Below are 25,523 nucleotides of genomic sequence, written 5' to 3' on the forward strand. Positions count from 1 at the left end.
TTGGTATATACAGAGACAATGTGATCAGGTCCTTAAATCATCTTTTATATTTTTTAAAAAATGCCCAGACCAAAGTCAATTGGAAATAAACACCATCCTCAGGAATGTGAAATGCTGCCCAATGCTCTAAAACTGAGGCTAGAGCAGGAGAACTTTCAATAGTAGACAGAGTGCGGCAGAGCGCTGCAAACTCCCTCACTGCGACAGAAGATGAGGCAGAACATCTGACCCATCATTGTCCTGACCTGAGAAGGTTTTCACTGGAATGTTTGCCTGAGGAACCTGCCCAGCAGGGTCTGTGGGACCACAGTTAGTACTGTTCACATCTATACAAAAAGACCATCACTATCTAAAATGATATTTATGGATATATGTTCTTAGTTGTTTAAGTAAACTTGGTAAAAATAATCTATACTCCACTCGAACTGCAGCATATGCAATCACAGCATTCTGACTGTGTGTGCAAGCTCCCAGACTGTCCCTGCCATAACAGGACTGTGACCCCTGCATGCAGGAAGGTGCCCAGGGTGGCAGAACCAGCATTGCCGTAGAGTAGATACCTGAAGGGCCCTCAGCCTGTATGGACTGAAGAGTAAGAGGGGATTCCTCTCTTCACAAATTGTCGACAGGGAGAATTCCCCTAACCAAAGGTGGCTTCTTGTTCCTGCTTTGCTCCTAAACTTGCTGCTTGAAGAGCTACAATGATCCTTGATTCTGAAAAGTGTTCTCGCCCATGATGAGGTATCATTGTGTTTTTAAATAAGTTTCTGGGTGAGTTTTCTTTAACTTGCACCGGTGGGTCAAAGCTGAATTCTGTGTGCTGGGAAACTCTGAGTACCCAGCTTGAAGCCCTGGCACAAGTCAACTGATCTACCCCTTTTAAGCCTAAGTCTCCTAATTAAATAGGGAGATGATACCCACTCAATTTCTCTCACAGGATTCCAGCACACATGCTTTTGTTAGGTTTCAATATGAGCAGAAGGGAGGAAGAGGAAAGAACTATTATACATACTGTCTATTATACATGTAGAATTTTTCTATATGTTGCTGCTCTCAATTCTTGCATCAACATTGTAGGGCAGGTATTAGTGTGTCTGGCTCTCTCTCTCTTTTTTTAAACACAGGACTGAAGGTTCTGATTAAATCACTTGCCAAAAAACTCACATAGCCAGTATAAAACCGAGTAGAGTTTTTAACTCAAGTCTTTTCATCTCGAACACCCACATTTGCCTCACGTACCTCTTACCCCAAATCATATAAGGAAGCGATTTAAAACCACAAACGTATATCAGTTCTTCGATACAACAAAAAAACCCAAATCCTGACAACTACCTCAAGAAACACCATTTCATGCTTCAAGGAGAGCTGCCAATCAAGTTAGAAAACATTAAAATAAGGTTAAGAAACCTTTGGCCATTAACTAAAAGATGTGTTATTATTCTTTATCAAATGTGCTTTCCCAGTCCTTTGATATTTCAGTAGCCCTCTAAGAAAAACCAGCTCGGGTGGAATGCAACCAATTTAAACCAGAAGTAGTAAACCACTGCCTAAGTGTCATGAAGTTGCCAAATTATGTTCACTGTGTTGTTTGCTTTCTGAGTTAATAAGACGATTTTGACGAACGTCATCCACAGAGCAGAAAAAGATGCATGGTTATAATCTGGCTCACTTCTTCTCAAGGGCAGTCGGTAGACCACCTGGTATGAACATAGCTGTTGCACATTACTCAAATTACATCTGGGCTGCAGCAAACATTCTCATGAACAATTATCAGATGAACTTGAAAATTCTTCTGAGACTCTTACCCTGCTATTCAATTCCACGCTACAGAGATTCTGACACTACGCTTGGAGTTACAGACGTTTCATCATCCACCCTCTGCCGTCAATGGAGCTCAGGGACTTCTGCCAAAACCCCATTTCCATCCCGACTTGCTACAACCACAGGAAGTCATTAGTGGCCGCTCTCAGAGCACTTACTGGAGAAGCTTTGGATAAAGAGGACCCGCCTTAAGTGGAAGAGCTAATGGACCTCCAAAGTGATGGAGCAAAGCACTGACAGGGATGTCCTGTAATTTTATACAGTATATCATAGGGATATCGTTACATCGTGCCCAATCAAGTCTCTTAAACATGGAAACTTTGATTTCAAAACCTACTGAAGCAGAACTAGACACAGTGATTAACAGCAGTTCCTGGTAGGGCTCTCTTCCCCTTTCAAATGCTCCCCACCTTCCACTCACCAACTCCTACGAGCATTTTACCCAGCTAGCTGCACAGTCCATCAGCCGCTTTATGGAAGTATTGCCTCAGGCAGTGGTTGCTATTGGACTGTTTGCCTCTTTTTCCAGCAGTTCCATATTTCAAGTGATCCAAGCATCTTCAAATGAATTGCCTGATAGATTTCCAAAATGATCACCACAGGTCAAATTCAGCTCAAATGCTATCCTTTCCAACGTTTTGAAAATCCATTTTTGCAGCAAGGCTGGTACAACATTTAATGAACTTCAATTCAGAAGACATACATCCTTTTCACTTAATTTGGCCTGAAAACACACTTGGCCCATTTAAATGCCTAGCAATCTTTTCAGTTACAACTGGCTACCTCTTTCAACTCTAGTGAAATATGCTACAAATAGCACCATTCCCAAAGTTCTTAAAATTTCTAGAAATGGCATAAAAATAAATATAGTAGAGAATATCCTGCTTTTATTCAGGATATTTTGATTCAAGGAGTTTCTAGTGATTTGCTTTCCTTCCCTACCCAGCTTCATTGTACCTTCCTATTACTCAATCCATTTTTTTTTTATGTTTCAAAACACATGAATTCAGCATGGAAAATCATTATTATAAAGAGCATAAATGATTTTTTTAATAAAAGGAACAGGCACATTCTAATGGACTTGATAGTGTTTAATCTGGAATGGCTTAATTGAAAGTCCTCTTATCAGCCTAATAATAGTGAATTATAATGACCCTGATTTAACAGAGACAGGGACGCTATCTTTCTCAATGGAAAGATGAGAAGCAGGGGTCAAGCGTCTTAACCAGATGTTACATAAATGAAATACATGTACAATGTAGTGATCTTGGAAAACTCATAAGGTTCAAAGAAGACAATAGCTGTAAATCCGATTAGCCTTTTTATTCAGCTTTTTCTCAGAACTGGATTGCTATCATATGTTCAACTTTACAATTTTATATTCTGATTTTTCTACATAATATGATATAATGAGCATTTTCACATCCTTAAAATTTTGAAAATTCCAGTTACGCTGAATTCATCCAAGGTGTAGGTATATTCTAATTTATATAGACATCTAAATTCAGGTTTCCTTCGTTCGTTTGTTTTGCTGTTACAAATCCTGTGGTAAACATCCTTAAAAATAAATCTACATATACATTTCTGTAGGCTGAATTCTTAGAAAGAATTCAAAGATGTTGAAACATCACCTACAGAAGATGTTTAACAAAATACGCTCCCTCAAGTAGTGAATAAGACAGTGTTTTTTTACTGCACCCTCACGAAACTATCTGCTTTTTAAAATCATTAAATATGATAGGCAAACAAAAAAAGTTAATTTGCATTTTTTTGTGAGGCTGAGTATTTTTCATGCTTACGGGTTACTTGGATTCCTTTTCAAGGGAAGAGGATGTTCCTCTCTTTTGCCCATTTTCCTATTGAGATTCAATTTTAGTGTTACTCTTATTGATCTATATGACTTCTTCAGAATATCAATTCTTTGCCATATTTGTTGTACAGTTTACTGACACTTTATCTGTCTTTCAACTTTGTTTCTGATTTATGATATTCAGATCAAAAAAGCAATGTTGTGTCAAGGCTGTTAATTTTTCCTTTCATTGCTTTTTGCTCAAAAGGTCCTTTCAATTGCTGATGTAAAGAAACATGTTATTTACTGCTTCCCCTAATACTTTATTTGTTACATTAACTCTTAAATTCATTAAGAACAACTTTTGGTATATAAGGAAGAGGTAAAACTCCAACTTTGTTTTACCTAACAGTCAACCAAGTTTATCAAACAACCAGACTCTCATTTTCCCCAATTTATGAATCTCTCCTTATTCTACACTAAGTTCCACAACATACCAGGTTCTATGTTTCCTAATCAGTCAACCAATAATCAATGATTATATTGTAAATTTAGCAACACCAAGTTTGCCTATTTGTTATTCTTTAAAATCTATCCAGTTATTTTTATGATCTTGGTATTCCTCTTAAATTTTCATCAGCTTGCTCTATAATTTCTATTCTCACCATAAACAGTCTTTTGAAAGATCTGAAAATGCACTAAAGAGTGAGAAAATAACAACAGAAAACCATGAAACCTCCCTTCCTTATCCCAAGATTTGCACTTTTAACATTTTGGGGCATACACTCTCAGGATCTCTATCAGGGATGATCTAGGTAGCTTCGTTACTATTCTTCCTCGGCAAGGAAACAAGCATTTCAGCATGATCGACTTTTCACAAATGGAAGAGATATCTTGATTCAATTCACAATTGGATTGCAATTTATTTTTAAAATACTAAATATATATATATATAATCTTAACTTCTCTCAGATTTGAATGTTTAATCTTTGGAGACATGTAAAAAGCAAACTATTTAATGAGCTAAATTCAGGTACACCCCTTAATATTGCTGCTCTGATCTATTAACTTGTGGTTTATTTAACTTGCAACAGAATCCAGTTAGTAATGCATCAGAAGGATAGCCCTGGTAGCATGCCAATCACACGAAAGTCATTTCCCTTGTTTTCCTTATTTCCTGGAGATGAAGTATTTCACTTACTCCAAGTGCATTACAAAGCGCAGTGCCATTTAATTCCTAAGTTCATATCTGTATGTATTTATTCAACAGTACCTTTGTGATAGGAGATGTTCAATAAACATTTGTCGAATGGAGGAGAATAAATGAAACACACTATTTAAATAGAGTACTGTATAAAATGGCACATTATTAATAACTACACTGGAATTCTTACAAGTGGCTGATGCAGGAACAAATGGTAAGCCTTTTATTCACAGCAAAGCCTGGGAGATGAATAGCTGACATACGCAATGTGTGATTTCTTCGTATGCACTAGTAGGAGATTTATATGCACTTATTAACCTATTGGAGTTCCAGTTCTGTCTTAGGCTGGTCTTTTGTCATGATTTGCTATGTTGTGACTCTATGTTAAATAAAAGGTTGTCTGTGCTAAAATGTGCATGAAATATGAAGACAGGCCAAAATTATTATACATGTACATCATTCCAGCCAAAACATAGACATATCTCTGCTTGTCTATGTTAAAAAAAAAAATCAGACATGTACATATGTGCAAAAGAAAAGAATTATTTTTCTGGACCTGAGATCTACTGTCATAGACTGGATTGTGTCTCCCAAATAACTAATGTTGAAGTGCTAACCTCCAGTACCTCAGAATGTGACCATATTTAGAGAAAGAGTCTTTAGAGATGCAATCAAGTTAAAACAGGGTCATCAGAGTGGACCTTAATCCAGTATGACTGGTGCCCTTTTAAGAAAAGGAAATTTGAATAAGACTTGTACAGAGGAAAGAAAATGAAAAGACACAGGGAGAAGATGGCCACCCTCAAGCCAAGGAGAGAGGCCTGAAAGGGATCCTTGCCTCGTGGCCCTCAGAAGGAAACAACCCTGCCAACACCTTGATCTCAGACTTCTAGACTCCCGAACTGTGATCAAATATATTTCTGTTGTTTACACCACCCAATCTGCAGTGCTATGTTACAGCAGCCCTAGCAAACTAATACACCTGTGAACTTAACAGAGACTATAGTGAGGCTGTATGTTAAAAACAAATAGGAATTCTTTTGTTTTTTCAACATTCTCAGTTTTTGAAATGATGAATCAGACCTGCCTGCGTATAGTGGTGGGGCCTGATTTGAAACTTCCCTGGGGTAAAACACCATCACAAAAGTCACTGCTTTAGGTAAGGCTTCTGATTCATCCCTTCATCAATTATAAATTCAAACCTATTCGACGGCACTGCCCGCTTCCACATATGACGCCACTGGACTGACAAAGGTAACATTAACACATAGCTGATCATCAATAAGAGCATGGATGCACTTCGTGCTTTGAAATGGTACCTCATTCTTGGCTTTTCCCTTGAGGTCTTCAAGTCACCTGCGTGCTTTCTACCTGTGTGCTTTCTACCTGTGTCTGCACTGATCTAATAAACAGAACAAGAAAAGAGAAATGTGGGGGAGGAACCATTCCCACTGCCCTTGATCCCCAACTCAGGTTTTCAGAGGACAGAAATGGGTGGTGACTTTTGTAAATGAAGTCAATGTAACGGCACTGCCCAAGTCACATGAAAGCCACCAGGTCAATGGTGATGCAAGGCGACAGGATACACAGTGGCTCTCACGGAGATCGGCCACTATCACTGATCAGCTCTTCCAAACCTGTGTCACTGTCCACTGTGAACTGAAGCTAGCCTGTGGAGCCAGGCAGGATTTGCTGACACATTCTAAGTTCATAACTATAAGGCACATTTCTCTGTGCCATCTTAATAAAACAACATGGAATAAAGTTTTATAATAGCAAGAGCGAGAGAAGAAAGTCATAATTTTCCATGCTTCATGATTCGGAATAATTAATTTAATAACTGTGTCATATGAGAAGAGTAAATAAAGAGAAGGAAAGGGGTGTAGATATATACGATCACTGAAGCATATACAATTGCAAGGAAAAACAAATTACCAGGGTAGCGCTGGAAATAAAAGCTTGGTGGGAAATATTTTTTAGATGCTAATTTGATTCTTCTATGGAGCCTTAAAGCTACAGTGTCTACAAGACCACTATTTACCTCCACTTGTTTTTATTTTTAGCAGTTATCTAAACTTTTGTTTCTAAAAACCCATTAAACACCTTCTTGATCTCCACTGGGAATTTTCCCTGTTCTCTACCTAGACTATAACAGGACTATGATCTCATTTACAACACCTTGCCGGAGAGTATTTCATCATCAGAGGTGTTTAAAAAAAAAAAAAAAAAAAGGACTGAAATTAATAAACGAGGGCAGAATCAAAATAAGATGCAGTTTTCTCTGGACACAGTTACAGTCTCTGGGGTTTGGTTCACAGTAAACATTGAGACTCTAGATCTTAGCTGAGCAGTTTCCTTGCCACGCCACAATCTGTAGGTCTGCAGGAAGAGATTATTTCTGAGTATATGTGCCTAAATCCCACACCAAAAATACAGGCTTCTAAAGTGAGTAAATAATTATTTCTATTAAGTCGTTACACAGAAAAGTAAACCTTCCTTTACTTAATCAGGTGAAACATCTTGTCTAATTTAATTCAGTTTTCCTTCCTCAAATACTAAAGATACCAGCCTTGTTCCTTCCCACATTAAAACTATTGATTCTGCTATTCAAACACTGGACTACATGTATCACATTGCATATTCCTGGAGCTCAGCACCCCCTTCCACCTCCAGGCCTCTCTGAGGACCTGCCCTCAGTGCCAGTCGCCGCAGTGACTTACCGACAGTGTTTATGGGACCCAGTCAAGGTTTCAATCACAAAGCACTCGCCATCATTGAGACAGTAGGCAAGGTCCTTGTCTCGGCAGGGTTTGAAGTGCTCAGACCGCTCCGTGGAATATGTCGTCGTATCTGTTGAGAAACACGGAGAAAGGCTGTCAGAAGTTCATTCTGACACCACCAGCTCCTGTCATTGGGCTGGACCTGTGCACTGAGACCTTCTTATGGCTACTGACTCCAGCCACACAGGATGGAACCTTCACTGTACTGAAAAAACACAACTGGATATGACCATTTTATAGACTGAATGTTTGCGTCCCCCCAGAATTCATAGATTGAAACCTAACCCCCAATGTGATGGTATTAGGAGGTGGGGCCTTTGGGTCATGAGTGGGATTAATACCCTTATAAAAGAGACCCTAGAGAGCTCCCTCGCCCATTCTAGTCATATGAAGACACAGCAAGAAAATAGCCCTCTATGAACTAGGAAGTCCTAACCAGACACTGAATCCACAGGCACCTTGATCTTAGGCTTCCCGGCACCCAGAACTGTGAGAAATAAATTTCTGTTGTTTTTAAGCCACCCAGTCCATGGTATTCTGTTATAGCAGCTAGGACTAAGACAACTACTGGATCCAACTGTCTTATTTCTCCACAAGATTTTAACAATTGGAATCACTCTAGGCAGGTCCCATTAGAGGACACATTACCAGTAAAAGTTGAATGACCCTACAGTCAAATATCTCAACTTTCATTAATTGCAGTGTTAAGCAACATGTTGTATTAAAGGATTGAAACAACATTCTCTTCCCGTAACTGTTGTCAAACGTCATTAAATATCTGATCAATGTACATATACTGTAACTCTTCTATGGAAACCAATGTCAGTTTCTGTGTGTGTGTGTGTTTTTATCTTTTTTAAGTTATGGCTGTTAATTCGCTAATAGCTAAGCCAATTATTCTTCCATTTTTTCCTTTTATTATGTAATTAAAATGCAAATGTTCCAAATGCTGAAACAGAATCTCAAATGTGAGGAATGATTCTGGTAAATATTTAACACGACTAAATTACTGTCATTTTTTAGCATTCTCTTAAACATGTGTTTTTTAAATCATAATCACTTTTTTTAAATTAAGTTATATATCCATATCAGCTTCCTAAATATGAAACTAATAATAAGCATATACGCTCTACTAGATGAAAAATCTGTTATAACATGTAGACATTCTTCTTTCAGAGTTTTAAGCAACTAAAATATTAGCACCAATTTCATTGCACTATTCAAGAAACATATATTTAAAAAGCCAAAGATGGATACATGATTCAGCATGTAAGCTCTTTTTATTTCCTTTACATGGATATAGATTAATAATAATGTTCCACAGCATGGGCCACTGTACCAGTTTACTAAATGGAGGTCACAATGAGGCTCTTCCTACCCACCATCCGAATGGAGGGGAGAGTTATTATCCAGAAAGAAAATTCACTCATGTTCTCCCCAAACCTAGAAAGCCTCAATGGGCCCCTTTCCCATAGGAAGAACTCCAAATTCCTAAGTAGAGCAAAGAAAAACATAGACCAGGTAGAATTTTGCCTGTCTAGCCTCATCTTGCATCCTAAAACACACAACTTCATTTCCAACTATCATCCTATTTCCCCAATACCAGGAACCATCATACTGATCCTTCTTCCTGGACCATCTTTTTCTTTGCTGGATAACATCCAGCAATTCTTCAGAGCTTATGTCATCTTCCCCTTGTGTCCTCCAGAACCTTTTATTACTTGTATCACTGTATTCAATGCTGCAAGTAACCATTTGTTTACACCTTTATCTGTTTTAGTCTGTAAGTTCCTTGAGGTCAGAGGTTGAGCCTTAATCAGAATTGGTGCTCAGTAAAAATGTCTGCAATAAATCTGATAACTCAAGGTGGGGGGGGAAGCAGGGGGTGGGGGTGGGATGAACTGGGAGACCGGGATTGACATATATACACTAATATGTATAAAACAGATAACTAATAAGAACCTGCTGTAGAGCACAGGGAACTCCACTGTACAGCAGAAACTAACACAACATTGTAAAACAACTATGCCCCAATTAAAATAAAATATGATAACTCTAACATCACTAAAGTTTAAACACCATTGATGAAAGATATGATCATTAAAGATACCATTATAATCATCTAAAAGTTAATGTATATCTTACAATAAAAAGTTAGACATAACTTTCACATTAATGTTATTTTAGTATAGTCATTTTAATATTGATAAATATTGCAAAATAATCACATTGCCTTCAGATTCACACAGACCCTACTCATATGCTATTCATATACTGTGAGCATTGAAAAATCCACTTCTAATCTTCTCTTTCTTGATCATACAATGGGAACTCATTTTTTCTACTTCAAAATATTTGCCTGTTAATACTTTGGCATGAAATAAAGGCTCTGCAAAACAGACACATTTTTTGTTTGTTTGTTTGTTTTCCAGAAGATCTCCTCTACAGGGAAGATTTGTTATTCAAGACAGTATGTGATAAATAGTTACACAGACTCAATCTCTCTTTCTATGGGAAATATTTAAAATTCAAGAGCCCTGAGCCAAAATTCAATATGAACCACCACACAGTTGACTACTACTCTGACCGCTGAAGTATATTAATTCGTGATCAGTTAAGTTTTCCTTTAGTTTCTTATTATCCATTTATTGATATTCACTGATCATTCCTCTAAAAACAGCTTTTCATTAACATAAACTACAGCATAAAAAGGGACATCCTTATTTTATAATCAGTGGTTTTAACAAGCTACAGACTCCAAGAGCAATACAATGGCAAAGCAATCACAATCAATTAGTTTCCATCTGACAACTGTCTCTGGTGGTTACCGCCCTATTCTACCAACCACTTTCTCCATCGCTTTACCATCCATCAGCACAGTACACAGGATCAGAACCAAGTAAAACGCCTCTGCAAAGGCCCAAGGTGGGGGAGTACAGAGATGTCAAGTCTAACACACCCTCACGTTTTCTATTTCCATAGCTTAGAGAATCCCAAAATAGATTTAAGATCCACATGCTTACCCCTCACAATGACTTGACTAAATTCTAAGAGAACATCCTTATTAAATATTTTAAGTAACTTGATTTAGTAGACAACAGAATATTAGTCTTGATTCTTCTATAGATAAATAAAATGCAGTTATTAATAAATTTGAAATCTTAAGAATTTACCCATGCATTTCACTATATAGTACCCATATAGCACTACTCACCTAAAATCACAGAGGTGTTGGGAAAGGTAAATAAAATTCACCATGAGGTGAAATTTTACACTTGTAAGGCATCATGCCAAATATGTAAGTGGAAATATAGAAAAATTCCTTAATGAAATCACTAGGCTGCTATACTAACCCTAAGACCACCTACACACTTTTGTAAGGTAAATCGTAAGTATACGGTGTCTAAGTCACTGTTAGCCTTTCTATTACTTACAACCAAACACAGTCCAAAGAGATGGTAATAATTTTGGATAACAGCCTCCAATATTTATAGATCTGCTTATAAGTACATGTATGTATACATTTAATGTTTAACATATACAATATATTACAAACATATAAAATAGAGCATAAGTAAAAATGAGATAAAAATAAATAAGGTATAATCCTGATTTTCTTTCTGTGCCCTAAGGTGACACAGTATGGCCTACTATATCCAGTTGAGTGCTTTGTTCTGAAGGGGAAACATGGGACATTTGTGAGAACGAGATAACAGATAAGACCTAACTCCAAACTATAAAACTTATGGCCCTAAATATCCTTGGGGTACCTTAACAATCAGACATAGAACTCTCATCTATAAACTTATCCAACATACTCAGAACCCAGTGTTTATGTTTTAAAACTGCATCACTTTTAAGATAGTCTAATACACTAAGGTGGCTACGGTATACGGTACTCTTTTGTCATGGTTTTAAAATTCAAGGAGCATCTTCTGTTTCTAGGAATGATATCTGGTAAATAAAATCGTTATAGAGCTCCCTGTTCTCTTCAAAAAATTACATCGATAAAGGTCCAAGTAAGTAAACTAGAAGGGGCCAAATATTCCCATGAATTCTCATTTGTTTTCCAAGGCTCTCCCTTACTCCACAGTACCTCATTATCAGGCATCACTCTCCCACCACATCAGCTCATGAACCTCCCATCTTACTGGACCATGAGCTTGTGGGGGTGGAGCAGGTCTTCACATCACTGATCCAGTCTTACAGACAGCCTGACACAGAGGTGCACACAATAGATGTTTATAGAAGAACGATCTTTTTATAACATGAGTGTTTTTCTAAATGTTCTGTAGAGTTAAGTGTGCACATTTTATCATCATAAAAGAAAAACTCTATATGAATAATGTTTATAAGTTAGGCCATGAGATGAGTTCCAAAAGCAATTTTAGGTAAAGTGCTTAGAATTTTATAAGAAGAGCAGAAAATCAACTCCACAAAATGGAGGCAAAGGGAGGAGAAAAAAACAATAATTAGGGAAAATATTCAGAAAGAGATGGCATGAAGGATAAAGGAATGTTAGGCTTAAGATGAACAGAGATAGTGCTTAGGATAGGGATTCCAAGCACCATGAGCAAAGTTCAAGGTCTCAGGACAAGGAAGTGCAGTTGCTGGCTTGAGGAATAGTGCCCATTCACTTGGGACCACAAAGGCTGTGCAATTATCCAGACCGCTCATCTGGCACTTGTTATATGTAGTTTAATGTGTTTTCTTATATTTTTATGGGTTTTGGTCTCTCCCCAGAGGTCAGGGAGAGAGCTTTGCTTGTAAATTCTGTATTTTTTCCACATCATGTAGCATATATAGTGAGCAATCGGTACAGTCATTAAACGCACAGTGGGAACTAGTGGTGGTTAATTCATTAAAGGCAAAACGGGAAGAAAATGTAAGGCTGGAAGACAGAAATCCCTGCAGATTTTGCAATGAAAGTTAATTTATTAATGAATTAAAACAATGACTGGTTTTCCCCCTTAAGTACTGACTTGAACCTGAATGTTACTTATAGAGGTTTTCTCTGTTGCCAGCACAACACTGCACACTGTGGGAACACAGATTTTGTTGTAGGAACAAGAGTGCTAAATGGGCTATTACAGATAATAATTGCAGTAGATAATCAAAGAAAGAGAGAGCTTAATTCACGCTATAGTTATCTCTAAAGGCTTACCAAACGGTTGGTATTGGAGTTACATCTTGAATGGGCATGATTTAATTGGCTGAGGAAAATGAATTCTAGATAGGAAGAGCAGAAACACCTAAGGAAGGAAAGGTGAGGCCCAGCTTAGACCCTAAATCCATCTTCACATGCCTGACTTGCAAATGTCAGATTCATGAAGCAGTTTTTTCCTTCCCCCACTGAGTTCATGACATGACAATTCTCTAAGTTAAGAATCTGGTGATGCAAGCTTTTAGGATTAGCAAAATACCTTTACAGGCTAGAAGCTATTTAAATATGGTTGTTGAGGCAGAGTCAAGATGGCTGTGTGGGAAGATGTGGAGTTAGCATCTTCCCACAAGTAGGGCGCCTGCCAGCTGCTGGTGGGGGACTCTGACGCCGAAGGAGACGGGAGGAACCCCAAAAGGAACCGGTAGGATGTAGGGGGACTGAGGTGGGAGGAGAAGTGGAGGCCAGACAGGATCGGCACCCCTGAGGCTGGGGAGATCAGGAGAGGCAGGCAGGAGGGACTCTCCGGGAAAAGCAAGAGAGAAGCAGAGGACGATCGCCTGGCCCACTCGGGCACAGGGAGCCTGCTGAGCTCCCAAGCCGGTACCCGCCTGCCCCCCAAAGTCCCATCCATGCCGCATGGGTCCTTGGGGGCATAGGAGGGAGGCTGGGGAGATCAGGAGAGGCAGGTGACAGGAGCCCTCTGGGAGGAGTGGGAGAGGAGCAGAGGGCAACTGCCCGGCCCACTCGGGTCTGGGGAGCCTGCTGGGACCCCAGGTGAGGTCCCCTGCCCTCTGAGACGAGGAGTGAGGGGCACGCCTGGCTCCCTTCTGTCCCTTGAGCCTAAGCCTCACCCCCCCACAACCCCCAGGGCCTTTTACAACCCAGTGGGTCCTGAGCATTGGCCCTGCCCACAGCCCAACCCTCGCCCTTACTTAGGCCCTGCCCCCCAAAACAAAGGCCTTTCTCCCCGCCCCCCTTTTTCTTCTTTTCCCGCCTCTTTTTTACTATTGTGGTACTGACGTACCTTCCAGATGTTGATTCATCTATATTTTTATTTTTATATTCTTTCTAACATATCTGTTAGTTTCCTAGTCTAATTTTTTTTTACCTTACTGTTCTTTTTTTTTTTTTTTTTTTGCTGCCCCACGCAGCTTGCAGGATCTTGGTTCTCGAGCCCAGTGTCCAGCTAAAGCCCCTGGGGTGGGAGCTCTGAGGCCAAACCACTGGACTAACAGGAAACCTCAGACCCCAAGGAATATTCACTGGACTGAGGTTTCACGGAGGTCCTCATCTCAGCACCAAGACCCAGCCCTACCCAATAGCTTACAAACTCCAGTGTTGGAAGCCTAAGGCCAAACAACCAGTAAGACAGGAACACAATCCCACTCATTAAAAAAAAAAAAAAAATTGAGACAGCAAAAAAATATGTCACAGATGAAGGAGCAAGGTAAAAATCTACAAGACCAAATAAAGGAAGAGAAAATAGGCAATCTACCTGAAAAAGAATTCAGAGGAATGATAGTAAAGATGATCCATAATTTCAAAACTAGAAAGGAAGCACGGATTCAGAAAATACAAGAGATGTTTAACAAAGATCTAGAAGAACTAAAGAACAAACAGAGATGAACAACACAATAACTGAAATGAAAGATACACTAAAAGGAATCAATAACAGAATAGCTGAGGCAGAAGTATGAATAAGTGAGCTGGAAAATGGTGGAAATAACTGCCTAGGAGCAGAATAAAGAATGAAAAAAAACTGAAGACGATCTCAGAGACTACTGGGACACAACACTAAATGCAGCAACATTCGAATTATAGGGGACCCAGAAGAAGAAGAGAAAAAGAAAGGGTCTGAAAAATATTTGAAGAGATTATAGTTGAAAACATCCCTAACATGAGAAAGGAAACAGTCACCCAAGTCCAGGAAGCAGAAAGAGTCCCATACAGGATAAACCCTAGGAAAAACCAAGACACATATTAATCAAACTAACAAAAATTAAATTCAAAGAAAAAATATTAAAAGCAGCAAGGGAAAAAAAATATAACATACAAAGGAATACCCATAAGGTTATCAGCTGATTTTTCAATGGAAACTGCAGGCCAGAAGGGACTGGCAGGATATACTTAAAGTGATGAAAGATAAAAACCTACAATCAAGATTACTCTACACAGCAAGGATCTCATTCAGATTCGATGGAGAAGTCAAAAGCTTTTCAGACAAACAAAAGTTAAGAGAATTCAGCACCACCAAACCAGCTTTACAACAAATGCTAAAGAAACTTCTCTAAATGCGAAACACAAGAGAAGAAGACCCACAATAAAAACCCCAAAACAATTAAGAAAATGGGAATAGGAACATAAATATCAATAATAATCTTCAATGAAAATGGATTAAATGCCCCAACCAAAAGACACAGACTGGCTGAATGGATACAAAATCAAGACCCGTATATATGCTGGCTACAAGAGACCCACTTCAGACCAAGGGACACATACAGACTGAAAGTGAAGTGATGGAAAAAGATATTCCATGCAAATGGAAATCAAAAGAAAGCTGGAGTAGCAATACTCATATCAGATAAAAGAGACTTTAAAATAAAGACTGTTACAAGAAATAAGAAGGGACACTACATAATGATCAAAGGATCAATCCAAGAAGAAGATATAACAATTATAAATGTTTATGCACCCAACATAGGAGCACCTCAATACATAAGGCAAATGCTAACAACAATGAAAGGTGAAATCAACAGTAACACAATAATAGTAGGGAACTTTAACACCCCACTCACACCAATGGACAGGTCATCCAAACAGAAAATAAATAAGGAAACACAAGCTCTAAATGACACAATAGACCAGATAAATCTAATTGATATTTATAGAACATTCCACCCAAAAGTGGCAGAATACACTTTCTTCTCAAGTGCACATGGAACATTCTCCAGGATAGATCATATCTTGGGTCACAAGTCAAGCCTCAGAAAATTTAAGAAAATTGAAATCATATCAAGCATCTTTTCTGACCACAACGCTCTGAGACTGTAAATCAATTACAGGAAAAAAAACCCACAAATACATGGAGGCTAAACAGTGTGCTACGAAACAACCAAGAGATCACTGAAGAAATCAAAGAGGAAATCAAAAAATACATAGAAACAAATGACAACGAAAATACAACAACCCAAAACGTATGGGATGCAGCCAAAGCAGTTCTAAGAAGGAAGTTAACAGCAACTCAATCTCACCTCAAGAAACAAGAAAAATCTCAAATAAACAATCTAACCCTACACTTAAAACAAATAGGGAAAGAGGAAGAAAACCCAAAGTCAGTAGAAGGAAAGAAATCATAAAGATCAGAGCAGAAATAAAAGAAATAGAAATGAAGAAAACGATAGCAAACATCAATAAAAGTAAAAGCTGGTTCTCTAAGAGAAACAAAATTGATAAACACTTAGCCAGACTCAACAAGAAAAAAGGGAGAGGATGCAAATCAATAAAATTAGAAATGAAAAAGGAGAAATCACAACTGACACCGCAGAAATACAAAGGATTATAAGAGACTACTACAAACAACTATATGCCAATAAAATGGACAACCACAAAGATATGGACAAATTCTTGGAAAGGTATAATTTTCCAAGACGGAACCAGGAAGAATTAGAAAATATAAACAGACCTATCACAAATAATGAAATTGAAACCATAATTAAAAATCTTCCAACGAACAAAAGTCCAGGCCCAGACGGCTTCACAGGTGAATTCTATCACACATTTAGAGAAGAGCTAACACGGATACTTCTCAAACTCTTCCAAAATACTGCAGAGGGAGAAACACTCCCAAGTTCATTCTATGAAGCCACCATCACCCTGATACCAAAACCAGAAAAAAACATCATAAAAAAAGAAAATTATAGACAGATATCACTGATGAACGTAGATGCAAAAATCCTAAATAAAATACTAGCAAACAGAATCCAACAGTACATTAAAAGGATCAGACCCCACGATCAAGTGGGATTCATCCTAGTGATGCAAGGATACTTCAATATATGCAAATCAATGTGATACACCACATTAACAAATTAAGGGAAAAAAACATGATCATCTGAATAGATGCAGAAAAAGCTTCTGACAAAATTCAACCCCTATTTATGATAAAAAAAAAAAACTCTCCAGAAAATGGGCATAGAGGGAACTTACCTCAACATAATAAAGGCCATATGTGAAAAACCCACAGCAAGCATCATAACAATGGTGAAAAACTGAAAGCATTTGCACTAAGATCAGGAACAAGACAAGGATGTCCACTCTCACCACTATTATTCAACATAGTTTTGGAAGTCCTAGCCACGGCAATCAGAGAAGAAAATAAATAAAAGGGAATACAAATTGGAAAAGAAGTAAAACTGTCACTGCTTGCCAATGACATGATACTATACTTAGAAAATCCTAAAGATGCAACCAGAAAACTGCTAGAACTAATCAATGAATTTGGTAAGGTTGCAGGATACAAAATTAATGCACAGAAATCTCTTGCATTCCTATACACCAACAACGAAAAATCAGGAAGAGAAATTAAGGAAACAGTCCCATTTACCACTGCAACAAAAAGAATAAAATTTCTAAGAATAAAGCTGCATAAGAAGGTGAAAAGACTTGTACTCAGAAAACTATAAAACACTGATGAAAAAATCAAAGATGACATAAACAGGTGGAGAAATATACCATGTTCTTGGATTGGAAAATCAATATTGTGAAAAATGATTATACTACCCAAAGCAATCTACAGATTCAATGAAATCCCTATCAAACTACCAATGACATTCTTCACAGAATTAGAACAAAAAGTCTTACAATTTGTATGGAAACACAAAAAAACCCGAATAGCCAAAGCTATCTTGAGAAAGAAAAATGGAGTTGGAGAAACCAGGTCCCCCAACTTCAAACTGTACCACAAAGCTACAGTAACCAAGACAATATGGTACTAGCACAAAAACAGAAATACAGGTCAATGGTACAGGACAGAATACCCAGAGATAAACCCACACACATATGGGCATCTAATTTACAAAAAAGGAGGCAAGAACATACAACGGAGAAAAGACAGCCTCTTCAATAAGTGGTGCTGAGAAAACTGGATAGCTACATGTAAAAGAATGAAATTAGAACACCACATTAACATCATACACAAAAATAAACTCCAAATGGATTAAAGACTTAATTTAGATAAATTATTTAGATAAATAATTTAATAAAGACACTATAAAACTCTTAGAGGAAAACATAGGAAAAACACTCTTTGACATAACCACAGAACAATCTTTTTTGACCCACTGCCTTGAGTAACGAAAATATAAACAACAATAAACAAATGGGACTTAATTAAACTTCAAAGCTTTTGCACAGCAAAGGAAACCACAAACAAGATGAAAAGACAATCCTCAGAATGGGAGAAAATATTTGCAAATGAAACAACAAAGGATTAATCTCCAAAATATACAAACAGCTCATGGAGCTCAATATCAAAAAAACAAATAATTCAGGTTAAAAAATGGGTGGAAGACCTAAATAGACATTTCACCAAGGAAAACGTACAGATGGCCAAGAGGCACATGAAAAGATGCTCAACATCACTAATTATTGAGAAATGCCAATCAAAACTACAATGTCGTATCACCTCACACACGTCAGAATAGCCATTATCAAAAAATCTAGAAACAGGGCTTCCCTGGTGGCACAGTGGTTGGGAGTCTGCCTGCCGATGCAGGGGCACAGGTTCGTTCCCCGGTCCGGGAAGATCCCACATGCCACGGAGCAGCTGGGCCCGTGGGCCATGGCCGCTGAGCCTGCACGTCTGGAGCCTGTGCTCTGCAATGGGAGAGGCCACAGCAGTGAGAGGCACACGTACCACACAAAAAAAAAAAAAAAAAAAAATCTAGGAACAATAAATGCTGGAAAGGGTGTGGTGAAAACGGAACCCTCCTGCACTGTTGGTGGGAATGTAAATTGATACAACCACTATGGAAAACAGTATGGAGGTTCACTTAAAAAACTAAAAACAGAACTACCATATGACCCAGCAATCCCACTACTGGGCATATACCCTAAGAAAACCATAATTCAAAGAGAGACATGCTCCACAATGTTCATTGCAGCTCTATTTACAATAGCGAGGACGTGGAAGCAACCTAAGTGTCCATCGACAGATGAACGGATAAAGAAGATGTAGCACATATATACAATGGAATATTACCCAGCCATAAAAAGAAATGAAATGGAGTTATTTGCAGTGAGGTGGATGGACCCAGAGTCTGTCATACAGAGTGAAGTACGTCAGAAAGAGAAAAATACCGTACGCTAATGCATATATATGGAATCTAAAAAAAAAAAATGGTACTGATGAACCTAGTTGCAGGGCAGAAATCAAAGAGGTAGACATAGAGAATGGACTTGAGGACATGGGGTGGGAGGGCGAAGTGAGAGTAGCCTCGACATATATACACTGCCATATGTAAACTAGATAGCTAGTGGGAAGCAGCTGCATAGCACAGGGAGATCAGCTCGGTGCTTTGCAGTGAACTAGAGGGGTAGGATAGGGAGGGTGGGAGGGAGGCTCAAGAGGGAGGGGATATGGGGGCATATGTATGCATATGGCTGATTTGCTTTGTTGTGCAACAGAAACTAACACAGTACTGTGAAGCAATTATACCCCCCAAAAAAAATTCTAAAAAAATAATAAATTTGTGTTAAGCTAATAAATTTGTGTTGTTCTAAGCAAACAAACAAATAAATAATGTTGTCGACTCCAGCAGGGTCTTCCCTGGGTGGAGTGCTGTGTAAATGAAACCTGCTTCCATACCTTAAAATCCCCTATAGAATATGCCATTTATCAGGCACCAAGGAAGGTACACTGACATAAGACTGAGTTATAAAATATTTAATGGTGAAGGAAAATTGCAAGAAGAATGCAGTGGTGTTTGAAAGGGAAAAACCATTTCTCAGCTGGCAAAAAGCAGAGATAGCTTTCTCCCCGCTGTCAAAGATCAGACAATTGTTCACTTTGCTGGTGTGGGAGAAACAGGGAGTGTTGGGCAAGGAATTTAAAAGTTCAATTGAGTCATGGGACTGCTGTGAGAAATGACAGTTCCTGAGGTATCCCAGAGCCATCAATTCTTGCAGCAAATGTAGAAAGGACCCTTACCAAACTTGTGTGACATACCTGGGCCACCTTGCGGTTTGAAATCTTTTTTTTTTTTTAATTATTTTATTTATTTATTTATTTTTGGCTGTGTTGGGTCTTTGTTGCTGTGTGTGGGCTCTCTCTAGTTTTGGCGAGCGCGGGCTACTCTTTGTTGCGGTGCACAGGTTTCTCACTGCGGTGGCTTCTCTTGTTGCAGAGCACGGGCTCTAGGCGCACTGGCTTCAGTAGCTGTGGCACGCAGACTCAGATGTGTCTCGCGGGCTCTAGAGCACAGGCTCAGTAGTTGTGGTGCATGGGCTTAGTTGCTCCGCGGCACGTGGGATCTTCCCGGACCAGGGCTCAAACCCGTGTCTCCTGCATTGGCAGGCGGATTCTTAACCACTGCACTACCAGGGAAGCACCCGGTTTGAAACCTTGCTTTTAAAAACTGCACCAGCTTAAGTAAACCTGCATTGGACATAGCTTGTTCAATGGAAGTGCACTTATTGGGGAACTGCAGAGTTATCCTAAAGCTGAATATATTTCCTTCTGCCTGCACACATACACATACCTATACAAACTGCTTTCAGTGACAACAGTTAAAATACCAGCTGCTGTCACTGGAACACCATCTCTGCTCCCCACATCACTCTACTGAAATGGTCCGGTCTATGTCACTAGCAACCTCTAAATCTAATGGATGTTGAAATGTTTCTTTTTTTTTTTTTTTTTTGCAATACGCGGGCCTCTCACTGTTGTGGCCTCTCCCATTGCGGAGCACAGGCTCCGGACGCGCAGGCTCAGTGGCCATGGCTCACAGGCCCAGCTGCTCCGCGGCATGTGGGATCTTCCCGGACCGGGGCACGAACCCGTCTCCCCTGCATCGGCAGGCGGAATCTCAACCACTGCGCCACCAGGGAAGCCCTGAAATTTTTCTTTTTTCTCATCTTGTTTGAACTCTCAGAAGCATCTAATACTCTTAGTCAATCCCATCTTCATAAGAAACCTTTCACTGGCTCCCACTGTCACAAAACGTTGACTTTCCCCTTTCTTTTTGGTTTTTGTCACCTGTCTCATCTAATTTCTATTTAAAAGCTAGATTACTTAAGGACCAGTTTTTAAATAACTCCTAACATATACTCAGTAGGGCTCTAAGCATTTTCCTTTAGCTACTTTTTGGTCTTCAAATAACACTATGAATTTATGCTACTATTTACTATCCTTACTTTACAAATAGAGGAAATTTATTCTTAGAGATTTATGTCATTGGCCGTAGGTCACATGGCTCTGAGTTGGCAGCTTCTGGACTCGAACCAACGCCAAGTCTGACTTGTTCCACTAGACCGCTTCCCGGAAACCTTTTTTTTTTTTTTCCACTTTTACTTATTCCCTAGGCTAGTGCTCCTACAGGTGTGGTCCTCAGACCAGCAGTATCAGCATTATCTAGGAGTACATGAGCAATGATAATTCATGAGCCCCACCCCAGATCCGCTGCATCAGAAACTCTGGAGGCGAGTGGAGGGACGAGGCTTTAACAAGCTCTCCAGGTAATTCTCAGACACGCTGAACTCAGAACCAGCTGCCTCGCGTGAGCCTGTCTGCTATCATCTACATGCCAATAACTCTCAAAGTTACACCTGAGCTCAATCTGCCTCCCTCTCTCTTCCTGATGGTTATGCCAAAGGCACCTAAAAATTAACTTGTAGGAAACTCTTGCTCTTCCTCCACAAACCTATTCTTCCTTTAGGATTCTCAAGCGCAGCAAATGTCACACTACTGATTCCCTTGTGCAGGCCAGAAGCCCAAGAAGCCATCCTTCTCCCCTCCACATGAATCACGAGATATCAGTGGGTGACTCTACTTCCTACGTATCTCTGGAACCTACCACTTCTTTCCATCTTAACTCACCTGGAATACTCACTATAGGCCTGCCTACATGCGTGCTTGCCAGGCTAAAATGAATCATCCACATTACAATCAGTTTGCACAGTGTGTACACAACACATAATGATGGTTCATTTCCTTTTGGAAAATTATTTAGTGGCTGTCCCTGCCTCTTATGAAGAAAATCAAAATCCTTCCCAGCCCCTGCCTCTGTCCTCATCTCATACATAACACCTGTCCCACCCCACCCCCCATTTTCAGTGCATTGGCTACAGTTGTTCAAATGGCCCATTCCACATCCCCTAAAGCCTTTCCACATGCTCCTCTCTGAAGAGGGGCGCCCTGAACCCCACACACTCTCACAGTCATCTACAGATTTCATCCAGAGCACATACTAGGAGATGGCGAAGCATAAAGCAAAAAATAAATTCCCATTAGACAGTTATTCTCTACAAAATCCCTTGGGTTGTACCGCCAAGCACAGGGGCTCTTCTCATGGGCGCTTCCCTCATTTAGGTCAAGGCGCTACTCCCTTCGTTTTCCTTTCTTTGTCTTTCATTCTTTCAAGCAGAGAATATCCCCACACCAACCCTGAATTAGAGACTTTTCCTTAGAAATGAGATGTTTAAAATCCCCATAGAGACTTAATTCCTTCTAATAAAACAGCCTGGCTGGGGAGTTTGAACTGTGAGGCGACTACCCCATAGGCTGAGTTAACCTTTAAGAAAAAGCAGGGGCACGTTACTGTGAATGCGTAGCTTAAAAATCCAGGACATAAGAGGACTTTAAGAGGACAGAAACAGCAGTCACTTACTCACATTGGTCAGAAGACGGCGATTCTTAGACACTCTGCAGAGCGGCGTTGTGTCTGTCTGGTTCCAAACAGAGTCACAGAGTAGCTTGGTGGAATAGCACGTTTACTCATTTGGAAACATCTCAGTCTGGCTGCCAGCAGGACCATTTCCTGCTTTTTCAGATGTTCCTTTACTTACATGGCAGCATCAGCATGGACAGAGAAAGTCCAGTACCGTCAGCCCAAGAAAGAACATGACTCTGTAGGTGACTCGCCACTTTTGGCTTCCAAAAAGGAGAGCATTGAGGTTATATCGGAGAGGCCTTCGGAGCTTCTCTAGCACAGAACCTCAGCTAACTGACTTCTGGTCTGAGGCTCTCCTCCAAGTCAGGTGCAGCAGGGAATTTAAATGAGACGCCAATTTAGACCTTAATTAGCCAGCTCTCCTTCCCATACCAGGCTCCTCCCTAAACAACCCTCTAATTGGTTTTCGATTTTCCATGTACGAATGCTTTTCAAATTGGGATATGTTCATTCTCTGTGATATCTTTATTGCCCTGAAGCACCTTTATGTGACATACACTGGGTGAGACACCCTTGCATGTGTAGCAAGAGCCTCCCGTCTGCCCTCTCTGTGCTCCAGGGAGACTTTTCTGCAGTCAACAGGTGACACGCCCACCTTGATAGCACGCCCCAGCTGCCTAAAATTCCCTCGGGTCATTGTATGAAATTAACAAACACTTCTCCATCCTGCAATTCACCACACAAGCCAAACTCAAAAGGCTTCCTGGGACTTCACTTTCCCCCGTCCTTCTCACGTTTCTTGGGCTCCAATAACACTGGAACAGATCAGGCCTTCTATGACTTTGTGACTTTATATCTCCTATTCCTTTGACCTATACAGTCAATAGGTCTCTGCCTGGCAAAACATTTCTCACTGTTTATAACCTATGTGAAATGAGAGCTCCTACTGAAGCCTTCTCCAGGTCCTCAGGATACAAGTATTTGAAATTCCAATAACACTTCATTCCTCCTTCTAATACAGGGATAAGCATTCTGAATTGCAATTTAAATCTTTACATGTCTACTCTCCACCCTTCTCCCAAACCAGAGTCTGAGTTCCTGTGGACCTGGCAAGGTCATCTCTGAATCCTTATAATTTATCCCAGGGCCTGACAGATAGTAGATGCTTAATGCATGCTTTCAGAGTGAATAAGTATTATAATGGTTACACGAGTGATAATCACACCAACATCACAGGCACACACATACCTTAAGCATAATAAGGTAAACACCACCTTGTAACTCCGTATCATAATAATGTTTTTGGAGCTAAATGATGAAAAACATATCTATGCCCAGGTGAACACACCTGAGGCTGATTGCTAATAATCAGGGGTTTGTTTAATGTTCATTGGTTTCAGGTGAAAAATAAACAGTCTGTTTCTTGATAAACATGTTTGTTTACTTACGAACTTTCTCCTAGTTTCAAATTTCTTGCCTGTCAAGTATGCACAGAGGTGATATTTAAAATATTTAATAAGCAGTATGGAAATGACAAGTCTCATCAGAATAAATCAGTTCATAGCTAGAGCAGGGTCCTGCAGGTAACCTAGTGGGGCCAGATCTTAACTCTATGGTTTCTGGATTAATTCTGAGGAAGTTGAGGAGCCCTGGTGCAGGACATCCTGGATGTCATGGAGAGAATTTATTCAGGGGGATGTGAGCAGTGGCTATTTACCAACCAGAATAAAATCACTGCAATACTTTAACAGTCAATATACCTAATGAAGTACCCTGCTATATATCAGACCTTCTCGTAGTCTAAACTTGTCTTTAGCTCTTTTAGTTGTAACAGCTGAAACGGACAATCTTAGGATAATACAGAACTTGGAGGTCAACATGTGATAATAATGCTTGGAATAAACCTATTAATCAGATATAAATATTTTGCAGAAGAGAAACTGAAGCACAGGGGGACCATGCAATATGCTTAGGATTTCACAGCTAATAAACAGAAAGGCAGAAATAAAACCCAGAGAAGCCCAGCTCCACAGTGAATGTCCTTCAGCCCTCTGCAGCTCCACCTGTTCCGAGTCCCAGACTCTTTCAAGGTATGTATAGTCAAGTCTCTCCTTGCCAAATGCTGTTAGTCACTTTTTTATGAGTCAATGCAAGAGCAATTAGGAAGCGATATCTTTCGGGAATCCATTCATCTTCTCACCCATCCACCCCACACCCATTGTTTGAGCACATACTGAAACTGTCAGATAGCTACTGGGAGAAGGTAGGTGGGTACAAAAACTAAAATAAAGACAGTGCTTGACACTGGGGGTTTCTTTTACTCTCACATTTCCTTTTCATGCTATTAGGGCTTTGAAATCATGTCTAAACATTGACATGATTCTCCAAATTCCTTCATAGAAATGAACATCACTCACTTTACTTAGTTGAAAGCTTCTTTTCCCCCCTAATAGCCCTAGATCTTATTTGGATCCTCTTCGTTAGTGTTCAGAAATCCAAGCACTTCCTCCTCTGTATGGGTCATGAAGAAGGCATGGGCACCACAGCTACATGGGCACTGCAGGCCTAGGTTGAATCCCTGCTTATGCATTTGCTATGTTGTGTCACGGCAGAAGCAGAAAAAAAAAACGTAAGAGTTCAAAGACAGGGCAGCAGTGGCTTGATGCTCCACATCCCCCCCTTCCGTGTAAGAAGGGCTTGGAGAGTGGCTTCAGGTGGGAACTAGACTTACCTTAATGCTGCCTTTGCATAGGAAACATGTTGTTACTTCTACTGTGCGCTTAATTGGGATCCTTCCAGAGATGGAAATTACAACCACCGTTCTACTCTCTGTTTCTTTAAGTTTGGATTTTTTGGATTCCACATAAAAGTGATATCA

The 25,523-nt window shown here is 39.7% G+C and overlaps 1 protein-coding gene across 3 annotated transcripts in view; it reads right to left on the bottom strand.

Annotated features, from left to right (window-relative positions):
* NRG3 (neuregulin 3) overlaps positions 1 to 25,523 on the bottom strand; it is a 1,055,004-nt gene that overhangs the window by 566,550 nt on the left and 462,931 nt on the right. For all 3 annotated transcript variants that reach the window (XM_027129706.1, XM_027129707.1, XM_027129705.1), the window contains exon 2: positions 7,535 to 7,664. In XM_027129706.1, coding sequence (XP_026985507.1) covers positions 7,535 to 7,664 — 130 coding nt within the window. The remainder of the gene's footprint in view (positions 1 to 7,534; positions 7,665 to 25,523) is intronic.

This window comes from Aethalodelphis obliquidens, unplaced genomic scaffold, assembly GCF_003676395.1.
Source record: "Aethalodelphis obliquidens isolate GAN/ISIS:26980383/991018 unplaced genomic scaffold, ASM367639v1 scaffold37, whole genome shotgun sequence".
NCBI lineage: Eukaryota > Metazoa > Chordata > Mammalia > Artiodactyla > Delphinidae > Aethalodelphis > Aethalodelphis obliquidens.